The 22,452-nt window shown below is 58.9% G+C and overlaps 1 protein-coding gene across 1 annotated transcript in view; it reads left to right on the top strand.

The window, feature by feature from the left end:
* gnl1 (G protein nucleolar 1) overlaps window positions 1-14,672 on the top strand; it is a 29,280-nt gene extending 14,608 nt beyond the window's left edge. The window contains exons 10-12 of the mRNA XM_088908570.1: window positions 4,544-4,706; window positions 4,905-5,045; window positions 14,132-14,672. Of these exons, the coding sequence (XP_088764696.1) occupies window positions 4,544-4,706; window positions 4,905-5,045; window positions 14,132-14,391 (564 nt within the window). The 3' untranslated portion in view covers window positions 14,392-14,672. The remainder of the gene's footprint in view (window positions 1-4,543; window positions 4,707-4,904; window positions 5,046-14,131) is intronic.
* The last annotated feature ends 7,780 nt before the right edge of the window (window positions 14,673-22,452 follow it).

Raw genomic sequence — 22,452 nt, 5'->3', positions numbered from 1 at the left:
GTTGCAGGTCCTGGCCGGTCAGTGTGAGTGTCCTGTAGTGTCCAGCCGGTCAGTGTGAGTGTCCTGTGTTGCAGGTCCTGGCCGGTCAGTGAGAGTGTCCTGTAGTGTCCAGCCGGTCAGTGTGAGTGTCCTGTGTTGCAGGTCCTGGCCGGTCAGTGTGAGTGTCCTGTAGTGTCCAGCCGGTCAGTGTGAGTGTCCTGTGTTGCAGGTCCTGGCCGGTCAGTGAGAGTGTCCTGTAGTGTCCAGCCGGTCAGTGTGAGTGTCCTGTGTTGCAGGTCCTGGCCGGTCAGTGAGAGTGTCCTGTAGTGTCCAGCCGGTCAGTGTGAGTGTCCTGTGTTGCAGGTCCTGGCCGGTCAGTGTGAGTGTCCTGTAGTGTCCAGCCGGTCAGTGTGAGTGTCCTGTGTTGCAGGTCCTGGCCGGTCAGTGTGAGTGTCCTGTAGTGTCCGGCCGGTCAGTGTGAGTGTCCTGTGTTGCAGGTCCTGGCCGGTCAGTGAGAGTGTCCTGTAGTGTCCGGCCGGTCAGTGTGAGTGTCCTGTGTTGCAGGTCCTGGCCGGTCAGTGTGAGTGTCCTGTAGTGTCCGGCCGGTCAGTGTGAGTGTCCTGTGTTGCAGGTCCTGGCCGGTCAGTGTGAGTGTCCTGTAGTGTCCGGCCGGTCAGTGTGAGTGTCCTGTGTTGCAGGTCCTGGCCGGTCAGTGTGAGTGTCCTGTAGTGTCCGGCCGGTCAGTGAGTGTCCTGTGTTGCAAGTCCTGGCCGGTCAGTGTGAGTGTCCTGTAGTGTCCGGCCGGTCAGTGTGAGTGTCCTGTGTTGCAGGTCCTGGCCGGTCAGTGTGAGTGTCCTGTAGTGTCCGGCCGGTCAGTGTGAGTGTCCTGTGTTGCAGGTCCTGGCCGGTCAGTGTGAGTGTCCTGTAGTGTCCGGCCGGTCAGTGTGAGTGTCCTGTGTTGCAGGTCCTGGCCGGTCAGTGTGAGTGTCCTGTAGTGTCCGGCCGGTCAGTGTGAGTGTCCTGTGTTGCAGGTCCTGGCCGGTCAGTGTGAGTGTCCTGTAGTGTCCGGCCGGTCAGTGTGAGTGTCCTGTGTTGCAGGTCCTGGCCGGTCAGTGAGAGTGTCCTGTAGTGTCCGGCCGGTCAGTGTGAGTGTCCTGTGTTGCAGGTCCTGGCCGGTCAGTGTGAGTGTCCTGTAGTGTCCGGCCGGTCAGTGTGAGTGTCCTGTGTTGCAGGTCCTGGCCGGTCAGTGTGAGTGTCCTGTAGTGTCCGGCCGGTCAGTGAGTGTCCTGTGTTGCAGGTCCTGGCCGGTCAGTGTGAGTGTCCTGTAGTGTCCGGCCGGTCAGTGAGTGTCCTGTGTTGCAGGTCCTGGCCGGTCAGTGAGAGTGTCCTGTAGTGTCCGGCCGGTCAGTGTGAGTGTCCTGTGTTGCAGGTCCTGGCCGGTCAGTGAGAGTGTCCTGTAGTGTCCGGCCGGTCAGTGTGAGTGTCCTGTGTTGCAGGTCCTGGCCGGTCAGTGTGAGTGTCCTGTAGTGTCCGGCCGGTCAGTGTGAGTGTCCTGTGTTGCAGGTCCTGGCCGGTCAGTGTGAGTGTCCTGTAGTGTCCGGCCGGTCAGTGTGAGTGTCCTGTGTTGCAGGTCCTGGCCGGTCAGTGAGAGTGTCCTGTAGTGTCCGGCCGGTCAGTGTGAGTGTCCTGTGTTGCAGGTCCTGGCCGGTCAGTGTGAGTGTCCTGTAGTGTCCGGCCGGTCAGTGTGAGTGTCTTGTGTTGCAGGTCCTGGCCGGTCAGTGTGAGTGTCCTGTAGTGTCCGGCCGGTCAGTGTGAGTGTCCTGTGTTGCAGGTCCTGGCCGGTCAGTGTGAGTGTCCTGTAGTGTCCGGCCGGTCAGTGTGAGTGTCCTGTGTTGCAGGTCCTGGCCGGTCAGTGTGAGTGTCCTGTAGTGTCCGGCCGGTCAGTGAGTGTCCTGTGTTGCAGGTCCTGGCCGGTCAGTGTGAGTGTCCTGTAGTGTCCGGCCGGTCAGTGTGAGTGTCCTGTGTTGCAGGTCCTGGCCGGTCAGTGTGAGTGTCCTGTAGTGTCCGGCCGGTCAGTGTGAGTGTCCTGTGTTGCAGGTCCTGGCCGGTCAGTGTGAGTGTCCTGTAGTGTCCGGCCGGTCAGTGTGAGTGTCCTGTGTTGCAGGTCCTGGCCGGTCAGTGTGAGTGTCCTGTAGTGTCCGGCCGGTCAGTGTGAGTGTCCTGTGTTGCAGGTCCTGGCCGGTCAGTGTGAGTGTCCTGTAGTGTCCGGCCGGTCAGTGTGAGTGTCCTGTGTTGCAGGTCCTGGCCGGTCAGTGAGAGTGTCCTGTAGTGTCCGGCCGGTCAGTGTGAGTGTCCTGTGTTGCAGGTCCTGGCCGGTCAGTGAGAGTGTCCTGTAGTGTCCGGCCGGTCAGTGTGAGTGTCCTGTGTTGCAGGTCCTGGCCGGTCAGTGTGAGTGTCCTGTAGTGTCCGGCCGGTCAGTGAGTGTCCTGTGTTGCAAGTCCTGGCCGGTCAGTGTGAGTGTCCTGTAGTGTCCGGCCGGTCAGTGTGAGTGTCCTGTGTTGCAGGTCCTGGCCGGTCAGTGTGAGTGTCCTGTAGTGTCCGGCCGGTCAGTGTGAGTGTCCTGTGTTGCAGGTCCTGGCCGGTCAGTGTGAGTGTCCTGTAGTGTCCGGCCGGTCAGTGTGAGTGTCCTGTGTTGCAGGTCCTGGCCGGTCAGTGTGAGTGTCCTGTAGTGTCCGGCCGGTCAGTGTGAGTGTCCTGTGTTGCAGGTCCTGGCCGGTCAGTGAGAGTGTCCTGTAGTGTCCGGCCGGTCAGTGTGAGTGTCCTGTGTTGCAGGTCCTGGCCGGTCAGTGTGAGTGTCCTGTAGTGTCCGGCCGGTCAGTGAGTGTCCTGTGTTGCAGGTCCTGGCCGGTCAGTGTGAGTGTCCTGTAGTGTCCGGCCGGTCAGTGTGAGTGTCCTGTGTTGCAGGTCCTGGCCGGTCAGTGAGAGTGTCCTGTAGTGTCCGGCCGGTCAGTGTGAGTGTCCTGTGTTGCAGGTCCTGGCCGGTCAGTGTGAGTGTCCTGTAGTGTCCGGCCGGTCAGTGTGAGTGTCCTGTGTTGCAGGTCCTGGCCGGTCAGTGTGAGTGTCCTGTAGTGTCCGGCCGGTCAGTGTGAGTGTCCTGTGTTGCAGGTCCTGGCCGGTCAGTGTGAGTGTCCTGTAGTGTCCGGCCGGTCAGTGAGTGTCCTGTGTTGCAAGTCCTGGCCGGTCAGTGTGAGTGTCCTGTAGTGTCCGGCCGGTCAGTGAGTGTCCTGTGTTGCAAGTCCTGGCCGGTCAGTGTGAGTGTCCTGTAGTGTCCGGCCGGTCAGTGTGAGTGTCCTGTGTTGCAGGTCCTGGCCGGTCAGTGAGAGTGTCCTGTAGTGTCCGGCCGGTCAGTGTGAGTGTCCTGTGTTGCAGGTCCTGGCCGGTCAGTGAGAGTGTCCTGTAGTGTCCGGCCGGTCAGTGTGAGTGTCCTGTGTTGCAGGTCCTGGCCGGTCAGTGTGAGTGTCCTGTAGTGTCCGGCCGGTCAGTGTGAGTGTCCTGTGTTGCAGGTCCTGGCCGGTCAGTGTGAGTGTCCTGTAGTGTCCGGCCGGTCAGTGTGAGTGTCCTGTGTTGCAGGTCCTGGCCGGTCAGTGAGAGTGTCCTGTAGTGTCCGGCCGGTCAGTGTGAGTGTCCTGTGTTGCAGGTCCTGGCCGGTCAGTGAGAGTGTCCTGTAGTGTCCGGCCGGTCAGTGTGAGTGTCCTGTGTTGCAGGTCCTGGCCGGTCAGTGTGAGTGTCCTGTAGTGTCCGGCCGGTCAGTGTGAGTGTCCTGTGTTGCAGGTCCTGGCCGGTCAGTGTGAGTGTCCTGTAGTGTCCGGCCGGTCAGTGTGAGTGTCCTGTGTTGCAGGTCCTGGCCGGTCAGTGTGAGTGTCCTGTAGTGTCCGGCCGGTCAGTGAGTGTCCTGTGTTGCAGGTCCTGGCCGGTCAGTGTGAGTGTCCTGTAGTGTCCGGCCGGTCAGTGTGAGTGTCCTGTGTTGCAGGTCCTGGCCGGTCAGTGAGAGTGTCCTGTAGTGTCCGGCCGGTCAGTGTGAGTGTCCTGTGTTGCAGGTCCTGGCCGGTCAGTGTGAGTGTCCTGTAGTGTCCGGCCGGTCAGTGTGAGTGTCCTGTGTTGCAGGTCCTGGCCGGTCAGTGTGAGTGTCCTGTAGTGTCCGGCCGGTCAGTGTGAGTGTCCTGTGTTGCAGGTCCTGGCCGGTCAGTGTGAGTGTCCTGTAGTGTCCGGCCGGTCAGTGTGAGTGTCCTGTGTTGCAGGTCCTGGCCGGTCAGTGTGAGTGTCCTGTAGTGTCCGGCCGGTCAGTGTGAGTGTCCTGTGTTGCAGGTCCTGGCCGGTCAGTGTGAGTGTCCTGTAGTGTCCGGCCGGTCAGTGTGAGTGTCCTGTGTTGCAGGTCCTGGCCGGTCAGTGTGAGTGTCCTGTAGTGTCCAGCCGGTCAGTGTGAGTGTCCTGTGTTGCAGGTCCTGGCTGGTCAGTGAGAGTGTCCTGTAGTGTCCAGCCGGTCAGTGAGTGTCCTGTGTTGCAGGTCCTGGCTGGGATCTACCCCGTGTCCCAGATCCAGGAGCCCTACAGCTCGGTGGGGTACCTGGCGTCTCGAGTGCCCGTCCCGGCCCTGCTCAAGCTGAGACACCCCAGTGCGGAGGGGGGGTCAGAGGAGCCCCCCTGGACAGCCTGGGACATCTGCGAAGGTAATCGCCCCCCCCCACCCAGCGCTTCCCATGAGCACCTGCGGCCTCGGTCCCGCCCCCCTCTGGCTGCTGATGACGGTTAATCACAGACAGGGTGGGCGCGACCCCTGACCTCAGGAAGTGTCCTCAGGGACCCAGGAGGAGGGGTCTGGCCCTGCCTGTCTCACTCTCTCTCTCTCTCTCTCTCTGCCCCTCCAGCCTGGGCGGAGAAGAGGGGCTACAAGACGGCCAAGGCCGCCAGGAACGACGTCTACCGCGCGGCCAACAGTCTCCTGCGCCTGGCCACCGACGGCCGGCTGTGTCTGTGCCTGAGGCCCCCTGCCTTCAGCACACAGAAGGGTAGGGCCCGTCTCTCCCTCTCCCTGACCGCTGTGTGTCTCCAGTCTGACTCACCCTGACCCCTCTCTCTCTCACCCTGACCCCTGTGTGTCTCCTGTCTGACTCTCCCTGACCCCTCTCTCTCTCTCACCCTGACCCCTGTGTGTCTCCTGTCTGACTCTCCCTGACCCCTCTCTCTCTCACCCTGACCCCTGTGTGTCTCCTGTCTGACTCTCCCTGACCCCTCTCTCTCTCACCCTGACCCCTGTGTGTCTCCTGTCTGTCTCTCCCTGACCCCTCTCTCTCTCACCCTGACCCCTGTGTGTCTCCTGTCTGTCTCACTCTGACCCCTCTCTCTCTCACCCTGACCCCTGTGTGTCTCCTGTCTGTCTCTCCCTGACCCCTCTCTCTCTCACCCTGACCCCTGTGTGTCTCCTGTCTGTCTCTCCCTGACCCCTCTCTCTCTCACCCTGACCCCTGTGTGTCTCCTGTCTGACTCTCCCTGACCCCTCTCTCTCTCACCCTGACCCCTGTGTGTCTCCTGTCTGTCTCACTCTGACCCCTCTCTCTCTCACCCTGACCCCTGTGTGTCTCCTGTCTGACTCACCATGACCCCTGTGTCTCTCCTGTCTGACTCTCCCTGACCCCTCTCTCTCTCACCCTGACCCCTGTGTGTCTCCTGTCTGACTCTCCCTGACCCCTCTCTCTCTCACCCTGACCCCTGTGTGTCTCCTGTCTGACTCTCCCTGACCCCTCTCTCTCTCACCCTGACCCCTGTGTGTCTCCTGTCTGACTCACCCTGACCCCTCTCTCTCTCACCCTGACCCCTGTGTGTCTCCTGTCTGACTCTCCCTGACCCCTCTCTCTCTCACCCTGACCCCTGTGTGTCTCCTGTCTGACTCTCCCTGACCCCTCTCTCTCTCACCCTGACCCCTGTGTGTCTCCTGTCTGTCTCACTCTGACCCCTCTCTCTCTCACCCTGACCCCTGTGTGTCTCCTGTCTGACTCTCCCTGACCCCTCTCCCTCTCTCTGACCCCTGCGTGTCTCCTGTCTGACTCACCGTGACCCCTGTGTCTCTCCTGTCTGACTCTCCCTGACCCCTCTCTCTCTCACCCTGACCCCTGTGTGTCTCCTGTCTGACTCTCCCTGACCCCTGTGTGTCTCCTGTCTGACTCTCCCTGACCCATCTCTCCCTCTTCCTGACCCCTGTGTGTCTCCTGTCTGACTCTCCCTGACCCCTCTCTCTCTCACCCTGACCCCTGTGTGTCTCCTGTCTGTCTCACTCTGACCCCTCTCTCTCTCACCCTGACCCCTGTGTGTCTCCTGTCTGACTCTCCCTGACCCCTGTGTGTCTCCTGTCTGACTCTCCCTGACCCCTCTCTCTCTCACCCTGACCCCTGTGTGTCTCCTGTCTGACTTACCGTGACCCCTGTGTCTCTCCTGTCTGACTCTCCCTGACCCCTCTCTCTCTCACCCTGACCCCTGTGTGTCTCCTGTCTGACTCTCCCTGACCCCTGTGTGTCTCCTGTCTGACTCTCCCTGACCCATCTCTCCCTCTTCCTGACCCCTGTGTGTCTCCTGTCTGACTCTCCCTGACCCCTCTCTCTCTCACCCTGACCCCTGTGTGTCTCCTGTCTGTCTCACTCTGACCCCTCTCTCTCTCACCCTGACCCCTGTGTGTCTCCTGTCTGACTCTCCCTGACCCCTCTCCCTCTCTCTGACCCCTGCGTGTCTCCTGTCTGACTCACCCTGACCCCTGTGTCTCTCCTGTCTGACTCACCCTGACCCATCTCTCCCTCTCCCTGACCCCTGTGTGTCTCCTGTCTGACTCACCGTGACCCCTGTGTCTCTCCTGTCTGACTCTCCCTGACCCCTCTCTCTCTCACCCTGACCCCTGTGTGTCTCCTGTCTGACTCTCCCTGACCCCTGTGTGTCTCCTGTCTGACTCTCCCTGACCCATCTCTCCCTCTTCCTGACCCCTGTGTGTCTCCTGTCTGACTCTCCCTGACCCCTGTGTGTCTCCTGTCTGACTCTCCCTGACCCATCTCTCCCTCTTCCTGACCCCTGTGTGTCTCCTGTCTGACTCTCCCTGACCCCTCTCTCTCTCACCCTGACCCCTGTGTGTCTCCTGTCTGACTCTTCCTGACCCCTGTGTGTCTCCTGTCTGACTCTCCCTGACCCCTCTCTCAATTCAATTCAATTCAATTCAAGGTGCTTTATTAGCATGACCGATGGGTACAATCAGTGTTGCCAAAGCAAACAAAAATAATCAAATTAACATGGTACAAAACAAAAAATAGAAGTAAAATAAAACCTACAGACATGTTACAGACATTTACAACAAAGAGATATGATAAAATATTGACATATACTGTAGGCGGCTGGAGCATTATTGGGAGACAGACTCACTGTTCCTCAGGCTGGGACAGGAGATCACATACTGGGCTGCCAGTTCAGCTGAGTTCCCTCCTCCCTCTCCCAGTAGGATTGGGACCCGTTGTGATTCTGGCAGGTGTGGGAACTCTGGGATTAGATTTCTGAATTTAGGGAAGAATGTTTCTCTAATCCCAGAGTATCTGTCACAGTGCAGTAGGAAGTGCACCTCTGTCTCTATTTCTCCCCGCTGGCAGTGGGAGCACAGCCTGTCCTCTCTGGACAGCCAGGTCTGCCTGTGTCGCCCAGTTTCTATGGCCAGGTTGTGGTCACTGAGCCTGTACTTCGTCAGGGTCTGTTTCTGTTTGTTATTTTTTATTTTGGTCAAATATTCAGCTAGTGTGTATTGTCTGTTTAAGGTTCTGTAACATTCCAGTTTATGTTGTGTTTGTGTGTGTGTGTCCCAGTGTGTGAGATATTGCTGTTTGATCTGTGCTGTGATGTGGTTGAGTCTGGGTTGTGGTGCTCTAGCAGTGCTGTCCTGAGGCTGGTTGTGTGTTGTGTGTGTTGTGCTGTGATGTGGTTGAGTCTGGGTTGTGGTGCTCTAGCAGTGCTGTCCTGAGGCTGGTTATGAGTTGTGTGTATTGTGCTGTGATGTGGTGGAGTCTGGGTTGTGGTGCTCTAGCAGTGCTGTCCTGAGGCTGGTTGTGTGTTGTGTGTGTTGTGTTGTGATGTGGTGGAGTCTGGGTTGTGGTGCTCTAGCAGTGCTGTCCTGAGGCTGGTTGTGTGTTGTGTGTGTTGTGCTGTGATGTGGTTGAGTCTGGGTTGTGGTGCTCTAGCAGTGCTGTCCTGAGGCTGGTTGTGTGTTGTGTGTATTGTGCTATGATGTGGTAGAGTCTGGGTTGTGGTGCTCTAGCAGTGCTGTCCTGAGGCTGGTTGTGAGTTGTGTGTATTGTGCTGTGATGTGGTGGAGTCTGAGTTGTGGTGCTCTAGCAGTGCTGTCCTGAGGCTGGTTATGAGTTGTGTGTGTTGTGCTGTGATGTGGTTGAGTCTGGGTTGTGGTGCTCTAGCAGTGCTGTCCTGAGGCTGGTTGTGTGTTGTGTGTGTTGTGCTGTGATGTGGTGGAGTCTGGGTTGTGGTGCTCTAGCAGTGCTGTCCTGAGGCTGGTTGTGTGTTGTGTGTGTTGTGCTGTGATGTGGTGGAGTCTGAGTTGTGGTGCTCTAGCAGTGCTGTCCTGAGGCTGGTTGTGTGTTGTGTGTGTTGTGCTGTGATGTGGTGGAGTCTGGGTTGTGGTGCTCTAGCAGTGCTGTCCTGAGGCTGGTTGTGTGTTGTGTGTGTTGTGCTGTGATGTGGTAGAGTCTGAGTTGTGGTGCTCTAGCAGTGCTGTCCTGAGGCTGGTTGTGTGTTGTGTGTGTTGTGCTGTGATGTGGTGGAGTCAGGGTTGTGGTGCTCTAGCAGTGCTGTCCTGAGGCTGGTTGTGTGTTGTGTGTGTTGTGCTGTGATGTGGTGGAGTCTGAGTTGTGGTGCTCTAGCAGTGCTGTCCTGAGGCTGGTTATGAGTTGTGTGTATTGTGCTGTGATGTGGTAGAGTCTGGGTTGTGGTGCTCTAGCAGTGCTGTCCTGAGGCTGGTTGTGAGTTGTGTGTATTGTGCTGTGATGTGGTGGAGTCTGGGTTGTGGTGCTCTAGCAGTGCTGTCCTGAGGCTGGTTGTGTGTTGTGTGTATTGTGCTGTGATGTGGTTGAGTCTGGGTTGTGGTGCTCTAGCAGTGCTGTCCTGAGGCTGGTTGTGTGTTGTGTGTATTGTGCTATGATGTGGTGGAGTCTGGGTTGTGGTGCTCTAGCAGTGCTGTCCTGAGGCTGGTTGTGTGTTGTGTGTGTTGTGCTGTGATGTGGTGGAGTCTGGGTTGTGGTGCTCTAGCAGTGCTGTCCTGAGGCTGGTTGTGTGTTGTGTGTGTTGTGCTGTGATGTGGTTGAGTCTGGGTTGTGGTGCTCTAGCAGTGCTGTCCTGAGGCTGGTTGTGTGTTGTGTGTATTGTGCTATGATGTGGTAGAGTCTGGGTTGTGGTGCTCTAGCAGTGCTGTCCTGAGGCTGGTTGTGAGTTGTGTGTATTGTGCTGTGATGTGGTGGAGTCTGAGTTGTGGTGCTCTAGCAGTGCTGTCCTGAGGCTGGTTATGAGTTGTGTGTGTTGTGCTGTGATGTGGTTGAGTCTGGGTTGTGGTGCTCTAGCAGTGCTGTCCTGAGGCTGGTTGTGTGTTGTGTGTGTTGTGCTGTGATGTGGTGGAGTCTGGGTTGTGGTGCTCTAGCAGTGCTGTCCTGAGGCTGGTTGTGTGTTGTGTGTGTTGTGCTGTGATGTGGTGGAGTCTGAGTTGTGGTGCTCTAGCAGTGCTGTCCTGAGGCTGGTTGTGTGTTGTGTGTGTTGTGCTGTGATGTGGTGGAGTCTGGGTTGTGGTGCTCTAGCAGTGCTGTCCTGAGGCTGGTTGTGTGTTGTGTGTGTTGTGCTGTGATGTGGTAGAGTCTGAGTTGTGGTGCTCTAGCAGTGCTGTCCTGAGGCTGGTTGTGTGTTGTGTGTGTTGTGCTGTGATGTGGTGGAGTCAGGGTTGTGGTGCTCTAGCAGTGCTGTCCTGAGGCTGGTTGTGTGTTGTGTGTGTTGTGCTGTGATGTGGTGGAGTCTGAGTTGTGGTGCTCTAGCAGTGCTGTCCTGAGGCTGGTTATGAGTTGTGTGTATTGTGCTGTGATGTGGTAGAGTCTGGGTTGTGGTGCTCTAGCAGTGCTGTCCTGAGGCTGGTTGTGAGTTGTGTGTATTGTGCTGTGATGTGGTGGAGTCTGGGTTGTGGTGCTCTAGCAGTGCTGTCCTGAGGCTGGTTATGAGTTGTGTGTATTGTGCTGTGATGTGGTGGAGTCTGGGTTGTGGTGCTCTAGCAGTGCTGTCCTGAGGCTGGTTGTGTGTTGTGTGTGTTGTGCTGTGATGTGGTGGAGTCTGGGTTGTGGTGCTCTAGCAGTGCTGTCCTGAGGCTGGTTGTGTGTTGTGTGTATTGTGCTGTGATGTGGTGGAGTCTGGGTTGTGGTGCTCTAGCAGTGCTGTCCTGAGGCTGGTTGTGTGTTGTGTGTGTTGTGCTGTGATGTGGTGGAGTCTGGGTTGTGGTGCTCTAGCAGTGCTGTCCTGAGGCTGGTTGTGTGTTGTGTGTATTGTGCTGTGATGTGGTGGAGTCTGGGTTGTGGTGCTCTAGCAGTGCTGTCCTGAGGCTGGTTGTGAGTTGTGTGTATTGTGCTGTGATGTGGTAGAGTCTGAGTTGTGGTGCTCTAGCAGTGCTGTCCTGAGGCTGGTTGTGTGTTGTGTGTGTTGTGCTGTGATGTGGTGGAGTCTGGGTTGTGGTGCTCTAGCAGTGCTGTCCTGAGGCTGGTTGTGTGTTGTGTGTATTGTGCTATGATGTGGTGGAGTCTGGGTTGTGGTGCTCTAGCAGTGCTGTCCTGAGGCTGGTTGTGTGTTGTGTGTATTGTGCTATGATGTGGTAGAGTCTGGGTTGTGGTGCTCTAGCAGTGCTGTCCTGAGGCTGGTTGTGAGTTGTGTGTATTGTGCTGTGATGTGGTTGAGTCTGAGTTGTGGTGCTCTAGCAGTGCTGTCCTGAGGCTGGTTATGAGTTGTGTGTGTTGTGCTGTGATGTGGTTGAGTCTGGGTTGTGGTGCTCTAGCAGTGCTGTCCTGAGGCTGGTTGTGTGTTGTGTGTGTTGTGCTGTGATGTGGTAGAGTCTGAGTTGTGGTGCTCTAGCAGTGCTGTCCTGAGGCTGGTTGTGTGTTGTGTGTGTTGTGCTGTGATGTGGTGGAGTCTGAGTTGTGGTGCTCTAGCAGTGCTGTCCTGAGGCTGGTTGTGTGTTGTGTGTGTTGTGCTGTGATGTGGTGGAGTCTGGGTTGTGGTGCTCTAGCAGTGCTGTCCTGAGGCTGGTTGTGTGTTGTGTGTATTGTGCTGTGATGTGGTGGAGTCTGGGTTGTGGTGCTCTAGCAGTGCTGTCCTGAGGCTGGTTGTGTGTTGTGTGTGTTGTGCTGTGATGTGGTGGAGTCTGGGTTGTGGTGCTCTAGCAGTGCTGTCCTGAGGCTGGTTAGTGTCGGTGTGGCTCAGGTCCAGCTGGCTCAGGGGGCTCTGTTTTGGGCTCAGCTCTTGGCCTCTCTCTCTCTCTCACCCTGACCCCTCTCTCTCACCTGTCTGACTCACTCTGGCCCCACTCTCTTTCTGTGACCTGTCTCTCTCTCTCACCCTGACCCCTCTCTCTCTCACCCTGACCCCTGTGTGTCTCCTGTCTGACTCACCCTGACCCCTCTCTCTCTCTCTCACCCTGACCCCTCTCTCTCACCTGTCTGACTCACCCTGACCCCTCTCTCTCACCTGTCTGACTCACCGTGACCCCTCTCTCTCTCACCCTGACCCCTGTGTGTCTCCTGTCTGACTCACCCTGACCCCTCTCTCTCTCTCACCCTGACCCCTCTCTCTCACCTGTCTGACTCACCGTGACCCCTCTCTCTCTCACCCTGACCCCTGTGTGTCTCCTGTCTGACTCACCCTGACCCATCTCTCCCTCTCTCTGACCCCTGTGTGTCTCCTGTCTGACTCACCCTGACCCCTCTCTCTCTCTCTCTCACCCCGACCCCTGTCTCTCACCTGTCTGACTCACTCTGGCCCCACTCTCTTTCTGTGACCTGTCTCTCTCTCTCACCCTGTCTCTCTCTCTCTTACCCTGACCCCTGTGTGTCTCCTGTCTGACTCACCCTGACCCCTCTCTCTCTCTCTCTCACCCCGACCCCTGTCTCTCACCTGTCTGACTCACCCTGACCCCTCTCTCTCTCTCTCACCCCGACCCCTGTCTCTCACCTGTCTGACTCACCCTGGCCCCACTCTCTTTCTGTGACCTGTCTCTCTCTCTCACCCTGTCTCTCTCTCTCTCACCCTGACCCCTGTGTCTCTCCTGTCTGACTCACCCTGACCCCTCTCTCTCTCACCCCGACCCCTGTCTCTCACCTGTCTGACTCACTCTGGCCCCACTCTCTTTCTGTGACCTGTCTCTCTCTCTCACCCTGTCTCTCTCTCTCTCACCCTGACCCCTGTGTGTCTCCTGTCTGACTCACCCTGACCCCTCTCTCTCTCTCTCACCCTGACCCCTGTCTCTCACCTGTCTGACTCACTCTGGCCCCACTCTCTTTCTGTGACCTGTCTCTCTCTCTCACCCTGTCTCTCTCTCTCTCTCACCCTGACCCCTGTGTGTCTCCTGTCTGACTCACCCTGACCCCTCTCTCTCTCTCTCACCCCGACCCCTCTCTCTCACCTGTCTGACTCACCCTGACCCCTCTCTCTCTCTCTCACCCTGACCCCTGTGTGTCTCCTGTCTGACTCACCGTGACCCCTCTCTCTCTCACCCTGACTCCTGTGTGTCTCCTGTCTGACTCACCCTGACCCATCTCTCCCTCTCTCTGACCCCTGTGTGTCTCCTGTCTGACTCACCCTGACCCCTCTCTCTCTCTCTCACCCCGACCCCTGTCTCTCACCTGTCTGACTCACTCTGGCCCCACTCTCTTTCTGTGACCTGTCTCTCTCTCTCACCCTGTCTCTCTCTCTCTTACCCTGACCCCTGTGTGTCTCCTGTCTGACTCACCCTGACCCCTCTCTCTCTCTCTCTCTCACCCCGACCCCTGTCTCTCACCTGTCTGACTCACCCTGACCCCTCTCTCTCTCTCTCACCCCGACCCCTGTCTCTCACCTGTCTGACTCACCCTGGCCCCACTCTCTTTCTGTGACCTGTCTCTCTCTCTCACCCTGACCCCTGTGTGTCTCCTGTCTGACTCACCCTGACCCCTCTCTCTCTCACCCTGACCCCTGTGTCTCTCCTGTCTGACTCACCCTGACCCCTGTGTCTCTCCTGTCTGACTCACCCTGACCCCTCTCTCTCTCACCCCGACCCCTGTCTCTCACCTGTCTGACTCACTCTGGCCCCACTCTCTTTCTGTGACCTGTCTCTCTCTCTCACCCTGTCTCTCTCTCTCTCACCCTGACCCCTGTGTGTCTCCTGTCTGACTCACCCTGACCCCTCTCTCTCTCTCTCACCCTGACCCCTGTCTCTCACCTGTCTGACTCACTCTGGCCCCACTCTCTTTCTGTAACCTGTCTCTCTCTCTCACCCTGTCTCTCTCTCTCTCACCCTGACCCCTGTGTGTCTCCTGTCTGACTCACCCTGACCCCTCTCTCTCTCTCTCACCCCGACCCCTCTCTCTCACCTGTCTGACTCACCCTGACCCCTCTCTCTCTCTCTCTCACCCTGACCCCTGTGTGTCTCCTGTCTGTCTCACCCTGACCCCTCTCTCTCACCTGTCTGTCTCACCCTGACCCCTCTCTCTCTCTCTCTCACCCTGACCCCTGTCTCTCACCTGTCTGACTCACTCTGGCCCCACTCTCTTTCTGTGACCTGTCTCTCTCTCTCACCCTGTCTCTCTCTCTCTCACCCTGACCCCTGTGTGTCTCCTGTCTGTCTCACCCTGACCCCTCTCTCTCACCTGTCTGTCTCACTCTGACCCCTCTCTCTCTCACCCTGACCCCTGTGTGTCTCCTGTCTGTCTCACCCTGACCCCTCTCTCTCACCTGTCTGTCTCACCCTGACCCCTCTCTCTCTCTCTCACCCCAACCCCTGTCTCTCACCTGTCTGACTCACTCTGGCCCCACTCTCTCTCTCTCACCCTGTCTCTCTCTCTCTCAGCTGTGTGGGAGGCGCACCCCGAGACGGCCGAGATCGCCGCCCTGCAGGCGGCCCAGCAGCACGGCGGCGCTGGGGGCTCAGAGGAGGAGGAGGAGGAGGAGGAGGCGTCGAGCTCCGGGCCGGAGGAAGAGGAGGGCGCAGGGGACGCCGACGCCGAGGACGAGGAGGAGGAGAGGGCCGGGGGGCCACGGCGGGGGGTGGGGGGCCGCCCCGCGCAGAGAAACATGTTCAGCCTGCTGGGGGAGGACGAGTGTCTGTGAGGGGGGGGTCCCTACTCCTCCTGAACTCCCACTATACCCCTCTCCCACGGCACGTTTATCCACTGACTTCCTGTACAGCCAACTCCTTCCTGGGGCGAAGGTCAGGGGCCGCCGGGGCTGCTGGGAGAGGAGGGGGCGCAGTCCCGCGGGCGGCCACAGGGGGCGCTGTTCTGGTCAGTGACTGGAGGGACCAGTGTGCGCGAGGGGGGGGGACTCTCTGGACCAGGTCAACATCGGCTTCCACACTGTGAGACTGGAACAATAAAACACTTCTGAATCACCGTCTCTTCGCCCGGGGGGCTGTTTCTCACTCGCTCGGCACTGGGGGGTCAGGGGTCAGGGCCCAAGGGGGGTCTGTTTCTCATGCGCTCACTCGGCGCTGGGGCAGGGGTCAGGGGTCAGAGGTCAGGGCCCGAGGGGGGTCTGTTTCACACTCGCTCGCTCGGCGCTGGGCCAGGGGACAGGGGGCAGGGGGCAGGGGTCCCACTGGCCTGTAAGGGGGGGGCAGAACTGGACACCCCCCCCCGTTTTCCAAACCGGTGATTTTGGGGGGAGCTCTTCGGACCCCAGTCTTCAGGCCTTCCTACTGGCCTGACTGGGGCCTTAATTGCACTAACGAGGTGAGGGAGTTGGGGGGGGGGTTATTGTGAGCTGCTGGTTCCCAGGTCCCAGTATCCTGTAGACCAGCGGTTCTCCGAGCTCCGTGGTCCGCGGAGCACCCACACCCCGGCACAGGCGCCCCCCTCCACTCCCCCCCCTGTAGAAATCATCCCCCGTCTGTGTCCTGAAAATGGTCTTGGTGGACCACCCTCTGAGAGCCACTGCTCTGTACCGCTCTCCCGCGATCGGTCGGCCTCGTGCAGACATCCGTACGATCACGCGGCAGTTCTTCAGGGCTGACGGGCTCCGGCCCGCGCTGTCACGGGTCATTAAAAGCTCAGCTGGAAGGAAGAGTGGCTGGTGTGTGTGTGTGTGTGTGTGTGTGTCTGTCTGTTGGGGGAGGCTCCAGGACTGGGGACCCCTGACTAAGCAGCCCGTCGATCGGGTGGGTTGCACTTTGCCAACCTTTCCCCTAGAGGGCACCAGGGAGACCAATTACTGCAGCTGGAGCTCAGAGCTCTTTACAAGGAAGGAATCCCACTGCCGCCATCAGTGTGCAGCTCTTGACAGGTCCTGGGGATCCCACTACCGCCACCAGTGTGCAGCTCTTTACAGGTCATGGGGATCCCACTACCACCACCAGTGTGCAGCTCTTTACAGGTCCTGGGGATCCCACTGCCGCCATCAGTGTGCAGCTCTTGACAGGTCCTGGGGATCCCACTACCGCCACCAGTGTGCGGCTCTTGACAGGTCCTGGGGATCCCACTGCCGCCACCAGTGTGCGGCTCTTGACAGGTCCTGGGGATCCCACTACCGCCACCAGTGTGCGGCTCTTGACAGGTCCTGGGGATCCCACTACCACCACCAGTGTGCAGCCCCACCTGGATGATGCTCCAGTCCTCTCCCCACACACCAGCTCTCAGTGGGGAGGAGAGCAGAGGGATGGAGCCAGTTCAGAGAGGGGGGTTATTAGGAGGCCATGATGGGTAAAGACCAGGGGGGTAATTTGGCCAGGACACCATTATATTATTACAATGTAATATGATGTTAGATGATGTAGTACACATTATGGAATGTATATTAAGAGAGAGAGGGAACCAGAACAAACAAAGGGAAAGTGAAACGGCCGTCCAAGTGATGACACTGCCACATCCAGTGGCCTTGAGCCTGTCCCGCAGAGGGGGCTCAGGGTCGTGCCCACAGCGTACACCACCTCCTGGCCCGGCTGGTGGCTGGAAACGTCCGGCGAGCTTCCGGCTTCGCTGCAGGAAAGCAGGAGCACGGGACGAGGGAAGCCGCTGCAGAGATTTATTTCTTTAAGGGCGGAAACAGAGTGTGGAGCCGACGGGACACTACTGTGGGACCTTTAGACCTACGAGAGGACTTTAATCTGTTTAATACCTGATGTGGACTTAAATATCTTCACACTGTTATGAAACCTTTTGCCCAGAATCGTCTCAAGCTTTGCAATAGACACTTCCACTACATGAAAGCCCTCCTCTGCTTTGTCGAGTCGCTGTCCCAGTAAGCTGCTGACGGCGTTGCCTTCGTCGTTGTTTCCGATGACGGCGCTGCCCTGCAGTTGACCCGGACTGGGCTCACAGACGTACTCCGGCACAGCCAGCAGCCCCTGGTCTCCGCTGATCTTCGGTTTCTTCGCGCTGGGCTGAGGCTCATCTTCGCAGGGGATGATCCCGGTCACAATGTAGACGGTTGTTCCAGGTCCACACTTGGATGGCAGCTGAGAGCGAACCGTGTTCTCGTAGCGTTTCCAGGGCCCCTGGTTGAACTTTGACGTCATGGGCACAGCGTTGGTCAGGGTGTAGGTGGCGCTCTTGTCCTCCTCCGATTGCTGGTGCATGTTGGGATTCAGGTGACCTCGGTGGAAGGGGTGACCCCAGTTTTCATTTACTTTCTTGTAGTCTTGCTCTCTGGCCTCCTGATTATGATCCCTCATACTGCTGCACCTCATCTCTTTATCATCCTTGTTCTGGTCCTCCAGCTTCAAGACAAAAACACACAACACAGGAGCTGTTAAGGGAGATCACTTTATTGGCCAGATACAATGTCTCGTATTAGAAATGTGTCTTTTCACAGACCCCAGCTTGCTCTCCATGAGACAGACACACAGACAGGGAGAGAAGCACTGAGTGACCCCTCCAGGACCAGGACTGGACAGCCCTGCTGCAGACACACACACTGACTGATCCCTCCAGGACCAGGACTGGACACACACACTGACCCCTCCAGGACCAGGACTGGACAGCCCTGCTGCAGACACACACACTGACTGACCCCTCCAGGACCAGGACTGGACACACACACTGACCCCTCCAGGGCCAGGACTGGACACACACACTGACCCCTCCAGGACCAGGACTGGACAGCCCTGCTGCAGACACACACACTGACTGACCCCTCCAGGACCAGGACTGGACACACACACTGACCCCTCCAGGACCAGGACTGGACAGCCCTGCTGCAGACACACACACACTGACTGATCCCTCCAAGGCCAGGACTGGACACACTGACTGACCCCTCCAGGACCAGGACTGGACACACTGACTGACCCCTCCAGGACCAGGACTGGACAGCCCTGCTGCAGACACACACACTGACTGACCCCTCCAGGACCAGGACTGGACAGCCCTGCTGCAGACACACACACTGACTGATCCCTCCAGGGCCAGGACTGGACACACACACTGACCTCTCCAGGACCAGAACTGGACAGCCCTGCTGCAGACACACACACACTGACCCCTCCAGGACCAGGACTGGACACACTGACTGACCCCTCCAGGACCAGGACTGGACAGCCCTGCTGCAGACACACACACTGACTGACCCCTCCAGGACCAGGACTGGACACACTGACTGACCCCTCCAGGACCAGGACTGGACAGCCCTGCTGCAGACACACACACTGACTGATCCCTCCAGGACCAGGACTGGACACACTGACTGACCCCTCCAGGACCAGGACTGGACACACTGACCTCTCCAGGACCAGAACTGGACAGCCCTGCTGCAGACACACACACTGACTGACCCCTCCAGGGCCAGGACTGGACACACACACTGACCCCTCCAGGACCAGGACTGGACAGCCCTGCTGCAGACGCACACTGACTGACCCCTCCAGGGCCAGGACTGGACAGCCCTGCTGCAGACACACACACACTGATCCCTCCAGGGCCAGGACTGGACACACTGACTGACCCCTCCAGGACCAGGACTGGACAGCCCTGCTGCAGACACACACACTGACTGACCCCTCCAGGACCAGGACTGGACAGCCCTGCTGCAGACACACACACTGACTGATCCCTCCAGGGCCAGGACTGGACACACTGACTGACCCCTCCAGGACCAGGACTGGACAGCCCTGCTGCAGACGCACACTGACTGATCCCTCCAGGACCAGGACTGGACACACACACTGACCCCTCCAGGACCAGGACTGGACAGCCCTGCTGCAGACACACACACTGACTGACCCCTCCAGGACCAGGACTGGACACACACACTGACCCCTCCAGGGCCAGGACTGGACACACACACTGACCCCTCCAGGACCAGGACTGGACACACACACTGACCCCTCCAGGGCCAGGACTGGACACACACACTGACCCCTCCAGGACCAGGACTGGACAGCCCTGCTGCAGACACACACACTGACTGACCCCTCCAGGACCAGGACTGGACACACACACTGACCCCTCTAGGACCAGGACTGGACAGCCCTGCTGCAGACACACACACACTGACTGATCCCTCCAGGGCCAGGACTGGACACACTGACTGACCCCTCCAGGACCAGGACTGGACACACTGACTGACCCCTCCAGGACCAGGACTGGACAGCCCTACTGCAGACACACACACTGACTGACCCCTCCAGGACCAGGACTGGACAGCCCTGCTGCAGACACACACACTGACTGATCCCTCCAGGGCCAGGACTGGACACACACACTGACCTCTCCAGGACCAGAACTGGACAGCCCTGCTGCAGACACACACACACTGACCCCTCCAGGACCAGGACTGGACACACTGACTGACCCCTCCAGGACCAGGACTGGACAGCCCTGCTGCAGACACACACACTGACTGACCCCTCCAGGACCAGGACTGGACACACTGACTGACCCCTCCAGGACCAGGACTGGACAGCCCTGCTGCAGACACACACACTGACTGATCCCTCCAGGACCAGGACTGGACACACTGACTGACCCCTCCAGGACCAGGACTGGACACACTGACCTCTCCAGGACCAGAACTGGACAGCCCTGCTGCAGACGCACACACTGACTGACCCCTCCAGGACCAGGACTGGACACACTGACTGACCCCTCCAGGACCAGGACTGGACAGCCCTGCTGCAGACACACACACTGACTGATCCCTCCAGGGCCAGGACTGGACACACACACTGACCCCTCCAGGACCAGGACTGGACAGCCCTGCTGCAGACACACACACTGACTGACCCCTCCAGGGCCAGGACTGGACACACACACTGACCCCTCCAGGACCAGGACTGGACAGCCCTGCTGCAGACGCACACTGACTGACCCCTCCAGGGCCAGGACTGGACAGCCCTGCTGCAGACACACACACACTGATCCCTCCAGGGCCAGGACTGGACACACTGACTGACCCCTCCAGGACCAGGACTGGACAGCCCTGCTGCAGACACACACACTGACTGACCCCTCCAGGACCAGGACTGGACAGCCCTGCTGCAGACACACACACTGACTGATCCCTCCAGGGCCAGGACTGGACACACACACTGACCCCTCCAGGACCAGGACTGGACAGACCTGCTGCAGACGCACACTGACTGACCCCTCCAGGGCCAGGACTGGACAGCCCTGCTGCAGACACACACACACTGATCCCTCCAGGGCCAGGACTGGACACACTGACTGACCCCTCCAGGACCAGGACTGGACACACTGACCTCTCCAGGACCAGAACTGGACAGCCCTGCTGCAGACACACACACACTGACCCCTCCAGGACCAGGACTGGACACACTGACTGACCCCTCCAGGACCAGGACTGGACAGCCCTGCTGCAGACACACACACTGACTGACCCCTCCAGGACCAGGACTGGACACACTGACTGACCCCTCCAGGACCAGGACTGGACAGCCCTGCTGCAGACACACACTGACTGACCCCTCCAGGACCAGGACTGGACAGCCCTGCTGCAGACACACTGAGTGACCCCTCCAGGACCAGGACTGGACAGCCCTGCTGCAGACACACACACTGACTGATCCCTCCAGGGCCAGGACTGGACACACACACTGACCCCTCCAGGACCAGGACTGGACAGCCCTGCTGCAGACGCACACTGACTGACCCCTCCAGGGCCAGGACTGGACAGCCCTGCTGCAGACACACACACACTGATCCCTCCAGGGCCAGGACTGGACACACTGACTGACCCCTCCAGGACCAGGACTGGACACACTGAATGACCTCTCCAGGACCAGGACTGGACAGCCCTGCTGCAGACACACACACACTGACCCCTCCAGGACCAGGACTGGACAGCCCTGCTGCAGACACACACACACATTGACTGACCCCTCCAGGACCAGGACTGGACACACACACTGACCCCTCCAGGACCAGGACTGGACAGCCCTGCTGCAGACACACACACTGATCCCTCCAGGGCCAGGACTGGACACACTGACTGACCCCTCCAGGACCAGGACTGGACACACTGACTGACCTCTCCAGGACCAGGACTGGACAGCCCTGCTGCAGACACACACACGCTGACCCCTCCAGGACCAGGACTGGACACACTGACTGACCCCTGCAGGACCAGGACTGGACAGCCCTGCTGCAGACACACACACTGACTGATCCCTCCAGGGCCAGGACTGGACACACACACTGACCCCTCCAGGACCAGGACTGGACAGCCCTGCTGCAGACACACACACACTGATCCCTCCAGGGCCAGGACTGGACACACTGACTGACCCCTCCAGGACCAGGACTGGACAGCCCTGCTGCAGACACACACACTGACTGACCCCTCCAGGACCAGGACTGGACACACTGACCTCTCCAGGACCAGAACTGGACAGCCCTGCTGCAGACACACACACACTGACCCCTCCAGGACCAGGACTGGACACACTGACTGACCCCTCCAGGACCAGGACTGGACAGCCCTGCTGCAGACACACACACACTGATCCCTCCAGGGCCAGGACTGGACACACTGACTGACCCCTCCAGGACCAGGACTGGACACACTGACTGACCTCTCCAGGACCAGGACTGGACAGCCCTGCTGCAGACACACACACTGACTGATCCCTCCAGGGCCAGGACTGGACACACTGACTGACCCCTGCAGGACCAGGACTGGACAGCCCTGCTGCAGACACACACACTGACTGATCCCTCCAGGGCCAGGACTGGACACACACACTGACCCCTCCAGGACCAGGACTGGACAGCCCTGCTGCAGACACACACACACTGATCCCTCCAGGGCCAGGACTGGACACACTGACTGACCCCTCCAGGACCAGGACTGGACAGCCCTGCTGCAGACACACACACTGACTGACCCCTCCAGGACCAGGACTGGACACACTGACTGACCCCTCCAGGACCAGGACTGGACACACTGACCTCTCCAGGACCAGAACTGGACAGCCCTGCTGCAGACACACACACACTGACCCCTCCAGGACCAGGACTGGACACACTGACTGACCCCTCCAGGACCAGGACTGGACAGCCCTGCTGCAGACACACACACACTGATCCCTCCAGGGCCAGGACTGGACACACTGACTGACCCCTCCAGGACCAGGACTGGACACACTGAATGACCTCTCCAGGACCAGGACTGGACAGCCCTGCTGCAGACACACACACACTGATCCCTCCAGGGCCAGGACTGGACACACTGACTGATCCCTCCAGGGCCAGGACTGGACACACACACTGACCCCTCCAGGACCTGGACTGGACACACTGATTGACCCATCCAGGACCAGGATTGGACACACTGACTGACCCCTCCAGGACCAGGACTGGACACACTGACTGACCCCTCCAGGACCAGGACTGGACAGCCCTGCTGCAGACACACACACACTGATCCCTCCAGGGCCAGGACTGGACACACTGACTGACCCCTCCAGGACCAGGACTGGACACACTGAATGACCTCTCCAGGACCAGGACTGGACAGCCCTGCTGCAGACACACACACACTGATCCCTCCAGGGCCAGGACTGGACACACTGACTGATCCCTCCAGGGCCAGGACTGGACACACACACTGACCCCTCCAGGACCTGGACTGGACACACTGATTGACCCATCCAGGACCAGGATTGGACACACTGACTGACCCCTCCAGGACCAGGACTGGACACACTGACTGACCCCTCCA

Source organism: Atractosteus spatula (genome assembly GCF_055471065.1).
Source record: "Atractosteus spatula isolate fAtrSpa1 chromosome 10 unlocalized genomic scaffold, fAtrSpa1.hap1 SUPER_10_unloc_2, whole genome shotgun sequence".
Taxonomy (NCBI): domain Eukaryota; kingdom Metazoa; phylum Chordata; class Actinopteri; order Semionotiformes; family Lepisosteidae; genus Atractosteus; species Atractosteus spatula.
This window is presented reverse-complemented; position numbering and strand designations above follow the sequence as displayed.